Source organism: Seriola dumerili, unplaced genomic scaffold (assembly GCF_002260705.1).
Source record: "Seriola dumerili isolate Sdu_G_001 unplaced genomic scaffold, Sdu_1.0 BDQW01000066.1, whole genome shotgun sequence".
Classification (NCBI taxonomy): domain Eukaryota; kingdom Metazoa; phylum Chordata; class Actinopteri; order Carangiformes; family Carangidae; genus Seriola; species Seriola dumerili.
In genome coordinates, this window is record NW_019174321.1 from 2,704,005 (window position 1) to 2,714,711 (window position 10,707).

General features: G+C 41.0%; 1 protein-coding gene across 1 annotated transcript in view; it reads left to right on the forward strand.

Moving 5' to 3' along the window:
- The first annotated feature begins 295 nt into the window (after nucleotides 1-295).
- Nucleotides 296-10,707, forward strand: part of stab1 (stabilin 1) — a 68,698-nt gene continuing 58,286 nt past the window's right edge. Inside the window, exons 1-8 of the mRNA XM_022742001.1 lie at nucleotides 296-842; nucleotides 4,065-4,192; nucleotides 4,981-5,096; nucleotides 7,277-7,362; nucleotides 7,662-7,731; nucleotides 7,862-7,957; nucleotides 8,862-8,975; nucleotides 9,387-9,574. Coding sequence (XP_022597722.1) covers nucleotides 795-842; nucleotides 4,065-4,192; nucleotides 4,981-5,096; nucleotides 7,277-7,362; nucleotides 7,662-7,731; nucleotides 7,862-7,957; nucleotides 8,862-8,975; nucleotides 9,387-9,574 — 846 coding nt within the window. The 5' untranslated portion in view covers nucleotides 296-794. The remainder of the gene's footprint in view (nucleotides 843-4,064; nucleotides 4,193-4,980; nucleotides 5,097-7,276; nucleotides 7,363-7,661; nucleotides 7,732-7,861; nucleotides 7,958-8,861; nucleotides 8,976-9,386; nucleotides 9,575-10,707) is intronic.

The window sequence follows — 10,707 nt, forward strand, 5'->3', positions numbered from 1 at the left end:
GACTTTGTTTTTGATAAGTTAATATACTTCTGCTGCAACTGTATACTGCTGCTAACATTGCTATTGTGACTGAAATATGCTACTGTTACAGCTGCTAGCTCCCCCTTATCAGTACTATAACCGTTACTACAAGTGCTGTTGTGTTACTACAAGGGGAGCAGTAGGAGGAGATGACCTCTGCTGGGAGGTTCCAGGAGCTGCCATTTTCTGTTGTTTTTTTTGTTTTTTTTCTTTCTTTTTTCTAGATTAGAGAGGAAAAGACATGACGCCAGCAGTCGCTCCAGCCTCTCTAGCTGCTCTCTGCCTTACCAGACACTAAGCTGAGAGTTATTGTTAGTTGTTATTTGTTTCTAAGGTCTCACATAACAGGGATTGTTGCCTTCAGACTGCAAATGAGTCAAGAACACTGCTGATAATAAGAGCGCTGCCTGGATCCACCCTGTATTTGTTATTTTTTATTTTTTTCACATTTTAAGTAGTTATCTTAGTTTTTCCGTGTAACAGCAGGTAACTTTGAGTTTTCTTACACTCATTACTGCTGGAATACGAGTCTATTGTTTTCTGATAGTTTTGTTGTCCTTCCACAGAGGATGTTGTTATATGTGTGTTTTTTCCTGTAGCTAATACAGCAGGTTGTGCTCGAGGTTCAGACTAGATATGAGAGGAGAAAACTAGGGTAAGATCTCACAACCTGGACACATTCTCTATTTTTTCTACTGATTTTTTTACTATTGACTGAGGAGGACGCTGGGTCGGTGGATATATATTTCCCCCCGGATGTGACACTTTTAGCCATGCTTCTGTTACTGCTGCTGCTCTGCGTGCAAACTTCATTGCAAGAGGTAACACACTTCCAACTCCATTACACTGAGATACTATATCACCTGTTTGTTCTCTTTAGATTTTTAAATTATAAGTAGATTGCTTGACTCTGTTAAATACAATTACACCACTCATTGTTTTCCTTCCAGAGCCTGAACTCATAGAGCATTTGTGTTCAACTGTACAGACCCTAATGCCACTTTTGGTCACTGAATGAATGAAAAATTATGGGTCATGTGGACTCTAGCTAGTGGACTTTAGCTTTTGCATTAGGTGAAAATTTAAGGGGTAAAGTGAAGGCCTGACATAATAATGGAATAATGGGAACTGCAGAGATTTATGAGGTTGCTTCCTGCATGTTGGGAGACTCACGTGAGACCCAGATCTTGACCAGATATCCTGACTTTTCGTCCCTAGAATGGATCAGACTCATTAGTAAGAGTCTCTGAGGCTGTAGTTAAGCACATATAACTGCAGCCGTATTTATCTTGCAATTTATGCTTAATTTAGTGTTTTGGCATACTAACATTTCCTAATTAGCACTAAACACAGAGTGCAACTAAGGATGACAGGAATGTAATTTTGCAGGTGTTCAGTGATGAATTTAAATTTCAACCCGATGATGGTCAGAAGATCGCCAGTTATTACAATTCATCCTGAGGGGAACACGACTGTGTGTTTGACCTGCTGGTGGTGCTCGAGGGAAAGCCAGGGGATCACCCATAGGGATCACCACAGTCATTATGGTCCATCCCCTGAGGGCCATGACTGTCTGTGCCAAATTTAATGGCAATCTTAGCTCGTCTCTGGTTTGCTTTCATTTATGTCTGCACATTGATTTTACGTGACATGACATCCTCTAAAATGTCACTGTATTTGTAAAGCACATCTGACCCTCAGTCCTTCATTGAGCAGCAGATTGCTGGTCAAACTGGAGATGGACAGGTGTTCCTCACCTGGACGAAACTGATATTCTTCAGTTGAGGACACGCAGCTTCCTCTGCCAAGTCCAATCCCCCATAAAACACATTTTAAAATGTGGCATTAAATTGACTCTGGGTCGACCAACTGGTGAAACTGTTTAGATTTTGTCAGCTGACATTGAGCTGGTTTGTTTTTGTCAGTCATTGTGAACGAAGTGATTTTGATTTGAGGTGTGAATCTTCCATTAAAAAGGATTCCCAGTAAAACCAGCTTGGCTGTTGTTGTAGAATCCCAGTCTGTCCATTATTCACTGTGTGTGGAGCTGATCCAGGAAATCATCACCACAGTGTCTCTTTGCTGCTCAGCTTTGTTTAAATTAGAGTTAATTATTTTGGTTGCTAGTAAGTTGATATTTTGATCAGTTACTTACAGATACATTTCCTGATTTTGTAACGTCACCCAATAGTGTCCCCAAATCTCAAATGTTCCTCACAGCACAGGGCTGATGTTTTGAAGTCACTCTGTGAAGTGTGTTGAGTCTCAGAGTCTCACCTGGGAGAAAATGCTTTGTCACTTCCTGCCCTATTTTCTGCGTATTTCTGTGAGTCAAATATAATCACCAACACAAAAAAAAACCTCATTCATAAAACCAGTGACCTCATTAGAGGCTCACACTGGGGCTTACTGAAATACAGAGTGTGAGGGTGAACAGTCGAATCAGTACAGGACCAGAGAGAGCCACTAAATGCCAACATGTTCGTGCATTTACGTCAAACGACAAATCTTAAAGCTCAGTGTTATCGTTCATTCTGACCTCGATTTTGAAGCTTGCATCAGAAATGTGACAAAATAATCACTCTGAAGAGATTCCCTCTGTTTCTCTCCAGGCTGATACAGAGGCACGAGTGCATGTTGTTTATCACCAGCAGACTTGATTATTCTGATGCTTTTCTTGTAGATAATAAAACAACCAAGTCCCTCCATTGGTTACATCATGGAGATTTTTAAACATGCTAGTGAAGTGTCTCTATGGTCGGTGGTGTTGGCCGGGGTCAGTCCAACACGTTGGTGCTATTGGCCACCGTTAGATGGATTGCCTTCACGGTGTGTTCAGATATTCATGGTACCACGGTGATGAATCTCAATGACAGTGATTCCTTGACGTTTCCTCTTGCACCATTTTGTGATTGATTTTACGTCAAATGTCTCAGCAACAGCTGGATGGATTGCCATGAAATATGATACACACATTTTATCCTCTTTAGGATGAAGTCGTCATTTGTGGTCCACTGATTTTTCACCTAACACAGTCATCAGGCCCAGCTGTTAATTTGTCCAATGTTTTGGTTTATGACAAAATAATAAAAACTAATATGATTTCCATCAGCCTCAGATGCAGAGGCTCAGATGAACTGCATGTTAGCTTACTGACATTAGCACTTATCTCAAAGCACAACTCTACCGCCTCTCAGAGATGCTCGCAGGTCTGCAGACTCTTAGTCTTGTAACACAGATGCAGGCAGCATGCCACACAAAACTAAACTACAACTTATTTTCATCAGTTTATCACTCTATAAAACCCTTTGAATTGTTTTGGGGTTTTTTTTTATTACATTTTGTTCGACAAATAACCTTGCTCTTCAACTACAGTACTGCTACTTTAAAACTCTTAATGTAGCTGAGGTCTTCTGACCTAAATCTGTTGGCAGCTCAGGCTGAAACTGGGGGGGGGGGGTTACATTGTGTTAAACAGCCTTCCTTATAACATCAGGAGAACCCCCACTACTGAAACTAACTGTGTTGTGTGTAGAGCTTAAATGTCTTTTATGTAATTTATTTAAGTATTTCCATTTTACACCGATTCATATTAATACTCCTCTACATTTCATAGGGAGATATTCTACATTTTACTTCACTATATTTGTTTTACAAATGAACTTACTAGTTACTATGCAGGTTAAAGTTTTACATGCAAAACGTATAATCAACAAATAAGATGTGATTCATTCTTATAAAATTGCCAAACAGTATACACAGTAGTTAAATATAGCTCCACCTCACCCAGCTGCAACATTAAAATACTGCTCACACAGAAATGCATCAATGATACAAATCCAATAATCAAAGACATGATAATAAAACACTTCTTTTATCAGTAATGTGACTTCACTACTACCGTTAGTTACTTTTCAAGGTCTCAGATTTTTCCTGAAAATATTTTTGAGTCCTTTTCACATGACAGATGAGTGTAGACTTCAGTTCAAGTATCATGTGCTTGCTTGCTGCTGTGCGGTCACACATCTCCTCTGTTCCCTCAGACTCCTCCTCCTGGTCGATGTGATATCTCACAGAGGATGGACGTGTACACCTCCTGCACTTCCTGTGCCGCCGCTGTCAGAAGCAGCTGTCCCCACACCTTCAGCAGAGTGGGCACCGCCAACTGCAGGTACATACCAGCCAGTATATGTATTATAGTTGGAAATAAATAAGTGGAGTTACTCAATTACTGTACTTTAACTTATTTTATTTAATACTTTTATTAAATGTATTGATTTTTAAAAAAATATTTTATTTATTTGTACTTTACTTGAGTGTTTCAATATCATGGTATTAAGCAGTCTCATTTTATTCCACCACATTTAACAACTGCAGTTACTGGTTACCTATCGGATTAAGATTTCCAACCTTTTGGCTTATGACCTTGGAAACAGTGTGTAGCTGAGGCCCCTCGTCACATTTCAGATGTCTACGAGTTGTTAGCAGTTCCACTAGAGACATTCCCACTCTAAACCTCTCACATGGTTTCACATTCTGCCCAAAGTTCAAAAAATACAATACAGATGTGTGTATAATAGTATTTGTTTCTCTTTTTGAAAGGGCCCCATGCTCAGGTTTGGACCCACCGGACTGAACTAGCTAACTGTATATAAAGTATTTAAACTAGCTCCACCTCTACGAGCTACAGCAGTAAAACTGTGGTTACATAATAATAATAATCTAATAATGTGTTGTATAATACAGTGTCAGTCAGTAAAGCATCTGTATTCTTCATCCACCGCTGCTACCAGGTTACATATCCACAGTTCATCAAAGCAGTGAATGCTTGTTTTCTCCTACACATACACACACACAGACCTGAACTCCATGACTGTGTCACAGATGTAGTAGTAGTGGTAGTATTATGTGGTGTGAATGAAGCAGCTTCTTCACCTCATGTTCCCTTGTGTGCTGCAGTTACGTGGTGCAGATCGGCGGCACAGAGATGGAGCTGGATGGATGTCAGCACATCTGTGTGAAGAGGTTCATGCAGCCACAGTGCTGCCCACAGCACTGGGGGCCGCTGTGTCTCTGTAAGACACGCACGCACACACGCACGCACGCACTCATGGTAGTTTATTTTGTCACATGAATGGTATAATTCTGCTGTTTACCTGGAGATCGTGGAGATGGGGAATGAAATGATCCCTGCTCATGATTTTATGAGCTTCTGTCGAGGAAGATTGAAGGTTTTCCTGTGATTTAAAATAATTTATAATATTTATATTATAAATAATTTTGCTTGAAGAATATATGTCTTTAAATTTAGTTCAAATTAATTATAACATTACTGCTGATAATAATTCGTACAATTACGTTTATTCTTATTTTCTGATGATATTCCTTAATTTTCTTAAGAATATTTGGTCATATTTGTAGGACAAAAACACTCCCTCTTAAAAAGCAGAACATGCAGATAGACGAACACACACATGCAAAACGTCCTGCGATCTCTTTCCTGGGAAACGGGACCATATTTTGACTGGGATCTCATCTCCCCGTATTCCACTCTACTGTGCCGTGTTTCGGTGTCTGATATAAGCCTTCACTCTCTATGAGTCAAACTGACCTGCCTGTGTGTATTTTATATTCTCACCTCTAATACACAATAACACAGCCCATCGGATTTCTTTTTTTACTCTAGTGCTGTTTTCTGTCGTTTTTTCTCTGCCCAAAAAAAAAAATCGATCGCCTGTTTTCAGTGTCAGTATAATCAACCACACGGCACAGGTGTTATTTATTTAAGGCAATAACTAACAGTCACACATTTCATTTACACAGGGACGCCTCAAGAGACCCTGAGTTTTTTTTTTTTTTGTTGTTGTTGCTAGGCAACCACATTATCATCTGGCAATCAGCTGTCAGCCTGTAATGTCTGTCACCCAGAGATTTCAAGACAAGACAGAGCAAACATAAATATTGTCAAAAGCAGAGCGGAGCTGATGTGACCTCCTCAGCTGAGTCTGATAGGCTGAGACAGCTGTCAGTCAACCAATCACCTTCCTACAGCTACAGCACCCCTTAACAGTTAAAGTCTTTGCAATGTATGAAGAGAAATAATATTTGTAATCATTCTGTTCTCGGAAACAAGTCAATATGTAATTGTGACATTTAACCACTGCTGAAAACTTAATGGGAAATTTAAATCCCACTGTATTTTTAGAATTAAAATATTTTGCTCATCTAAATGTATTAGAGCTGAAAAAAACTGTCAATTAAATGTTTGAAAATAAATCCGCCATTTTCAGAATTAATTAATCAGTTAAGTCATTGTTCGGTTTTATAAGTAGATTGATCAATCAGTGGATCAATAGGCAAATAATATTTCATATATATATTTTAATAATGATTGATTGTTATACTCACTTTTCAAGCAAACAAAGTAAGAATAAAAATTGACATATTTTCAGGTTAAGTTTGAACAAAGTGGGATTTGCAGTTTATCTTGTCATGTGTAATAGAAAACTGAAAGCTCTTGGTTTTGGACCGTCGGTTCGACAAAACAAGACATTTAAAGACGTCACCTTGGATTCTGCACAGTTGTGATGTTTTCTCACTGTCCTTTTGATATTTCATGCATGAAACGATTAAAAAATAAATGGCAGATCAACAATGACAATAATCATCAGCTGCGTCACTGAAACATAAAATAAAATGGATTTCAAAGAAGCAAATACATGTCACATTGATTAACGTAAAATATTTCAATACAAAAAATTCAGTGGTAACAAATAAGTTATAAATAAGATTTTATTTACTCATTTCCACACAAACAAACAATAAAAAAGTAAAATATCCACTAACAGACTTACACTGCATGTGCCATTTTTCAATTATGTTAAAAAAATCAGCTGATTGGGGAAAAGGACTCACCTGATTTTTGTTTTGGTGCATTTTCAGAACATGATATAGGTGCAGATGGATGACAGTAGAGGATGACGCATCGCTCTTTAAGCTGTAGTGCTGCGATTCATCAGACGTTCATCTCACAGTTTGACATGCAATCAAAACTGATCTGCCACAGAGTGACACAGATTAAGACCAAGACTTTATCAGATCATCTCATGCAGTCTGACATGACGTGAACATGCACGGTGGCTGTATTCACACAGTGTGTAGGAGCCTTAACAGAAGCTGGAATGACACAGACTTAATCACCTGTCTCTCCATCTTTCCATGCACTTTGTCTGTCTGTCTGTCTGTCTGTCTGCAGCCTGTCCCAGCTGGTCAGGGAAGACCTGTAACTTTCACGGAGCCTGTCTGGACGGAGACCTTGGCAACGGGACCTGCGTCTGTGATGTTAGTATCCTGTCTGTCTGTGACTGTCCGACCTGTTTGTTAAGGAGTGAAGAGATCAGTATTGTTTATGTCTTTGCCCTTAAATAAACATTAGCACTGATGACATTAGTATTCCTAACTGAGACACTTGACCACTTTGGATTTATGTTGGTCAGCCTCTCCCTGTTTCTTCTGTGTGTTTGGGTGGGGAGGGGGACACTGGGGAAGAACATATTCAGGTTGCTCTTTTGTTTTTTTGTTGGGTGATATTGCAAAACAGAAACTGAGAGTTATAAAAAAACAAAACCTTCTCTTTCTAGGACGGATTCTCCGGCTTTGCCTGTCAGAAGTGTAAGAATCAGAACATGTTTGGAGAAAAGTGTGATAAAGGTAGGTGCTCTAACTTCATGACCTCTGACCTCTTAAAAAAAAAAAGGGGGGGGGGGTCATGTCTTCAGTCAAAGAGAACGTCCTACAGCTGTTTCATAAACTGATACTTCCTGTCATTGTGTCTGTGCAGAGTGTGACTGTGTGCACGGAGTGTGTAATGAAGGTCCAGAGGGTGATGGACAGTGTTTGTGTCAACCACCGTACACTGGGAAGCGCTGTGACCAAGGTAAGAGCATTATAGATTACATAAACCATATGAGGCTATATCAGACTGTATTGTTGCATGTTATTGGGTTGGGATTATTGGGTAACTGGTGCCTTACTCACAGGTGGACAAAAATCAAAACACTAGAAGTACTACTGAAAACTATGTGAATGCTGTTTCCTGCATTTACATCAACGTAGTAAATAATGTATGAAAGTGTCCACAGTATTAATGGTAGTCGAGGCTCGGCTGGTAGAGTTAGCCAAGCTATGGAAATAGCTGTATTATTAATTCAATATCCACACTGAAAATAATTAGCGTAATTGACAATGAACATGTAATGATAGATGATGTTTTATTTGCCTCTGTACTGAAAGGATAAACATCTCATCTCTGATTGATATTCCGTTCTGCGCTTGTAGGAGTAAATTAAATTTACTCCTCTCAATCAAAATAGGGGATCACATTTTTTTCCCCCACACAAAACAAGCAGAGGAGGTTACAGTAGCTTTTCCAGCCCTGAGTATTGCCTGCAGATCTCCCTTTCAGGCTGCATATGGCCCCTTCAAGCTCCACCAACTAGATGATTACATGAAACTGGGCACAAAGCGCTTGTTGCTGCTTCGGGAGCTCACAGCAACAGTTAAGGGCGACTAGATGACAGTATCAGCTGAACTGACCGGACTTTGGCAACTAGATCGTCATAGGACACTAGATTTTAGTGCGTCACATCAAACTGAAACAGTTAAAGGAAGGGGACCATAAAGGATTTTAAATTGTGGGGTGGGGGTGGGGGGGTCTTGTTATCTGGGTGTCAGCTAGTGAGACTCAAGGTGACACACATTGCATTTACTGCAATCCCGGTACCTGTTTGCTGTCTGTATGATGTTTGTATGAGCTGCTGTTGTGTTTGTGTCGTCGGCAGTGAGCGCCAGGTGCAGTAACTGCAGCCCCTACTCGTTCTGTAAAGGAGAGGGAGACACGGCCGACTGTGAATGCTTGCCCGGGTACAGGAAGACGGCACAGGGCAAATGCGCAAGTAAACACACAGCTCCACGCAGTCATCTCTGATTTCTCGGTTTGATTTGAACACTGCTTTTAATTTTGGTCTGTTGGTCCATTGGTCCAGTTTTGTGTTAGCATGCTGATGTTAGCCAAACCTCGAGTTTAGCTTAGCTTTTGCTAAGGGAGAGATTTCAGACACAGACCGGTTCTTCTCTCCCTAGAGCGACAGGTCGACAGTCTCTCCTTTGCTGTCGAGATACAGAACAAGAATTAGGACAGGAACATGAAACATGTTAAATAAATGATTGGGACCAGAACCAGAACCAGTTCCTATGCCTCCTATCGCTTTTTTTAGAAATAATTTTTTCAGTTCATTTAAATAAAACGAACAAACAAGAGTTAGTTATCTTTGTGTCTCATCTGGACTCTTCACTTTCCTGTTCAGGTATTTGTTCACCGAGGGACTGTGACGTCAACGCCCAGTGCTCCTCACAGGGGTCAAAGGTCAGCTGCGTCTGTAAGCCCGACTACCAGGGTGACGGCAGGATCTGTGTACCCAGAAACCCTTGCTCCGACAACAATGGAGGATGTCCCATCAACTCCACCATCTGTGTCTTTAAAGGACCCAACAAGGTGAGGAGATCAGAGCCAGGACCAGACGCAGATGGAGAGAGAGACGTCAACAACAAAACGTGTCCTTGATTAGAACCAGAAACAACGGCACAGAGAGATGATGTCATAACAAACATTCAGGAGAGTCTGGATTACAATTACAACCCAAATAAAAAACTCTGTCTGTGTCTCTGTCTGTCTCTCTGTCTCTGTCTGTCTGTCTCTCTGTCTCTGTCTCTGTCTGTCTCTGTCTCTGTCTGTCTGTCTCTCTGTCTGTCTCTGTCTGTCTCTCTGTCTGTCTGTCTCTCTGTCTGTCTCTAGAGTTTTTTATTTGGGTTGTAATTGTAATCCAGACTCTCCTGAATGTTTGTTATGACATCATCTCTCGTGCCGTTGTTTTCTGGTTCTAATCAAGGACACGTTTTTGTTGTTGACGTCTCTCTCTCCATCTGCGTCTGGTCCTGGCTCTGATCTCCTCACCTTGTTGGGCCTTTAAAGACACAGGATGGTGGAGTTGATGGGACATCCTCCATTGTTGTCGAACAAGGGTTTCTGGGTACACAGATCTCCTGCCGTCACCACCTGGTAGTCGGGCTTACAGACGCAGCTGACCTTTGACCCCTGTGAGGAGCACTGGGGCGTTGACGTCACAGTCCCTCGGTGAACAAATACCTGAACAGGAAAGTGATAAGAGTCCAAGATGAGACACAAAGATAACTAAACTCTTGTTTGTTCTATTCGACAGCAAACGGAAGAGACTGTCGACCTGTCCGCTCTAGGGAGAGAAGAACCGGTCTGTGTCTGAAATCTCTCCCTTTAGCAAAAGCTAAGCTAAACTCGAGGTTTGGCTAACATCAGCATCTAACACAAAAACTGGACCAATTGGACCAACAGACCAAAAATTAAAAGCAGTGTTCAAATCAAACAAACAGAGAAATAGAGATGACTGCGTGGAGCTGTGTGTTTACTTTGCGCCATTTGCCCTGGTGCCGTCTTCCTGTACCCGGGCAAGCATTCACACAGTCGGCCGTGTCTCCCTCTCCTTTACAGAACGAGTAGGGGCTGCAGTTACTGCACCTGGCGCTCACTGCCCGAGACACAAACACAACAGCAGCTCATACAAACATCATACAGACAGCAAACAGGTACCCACG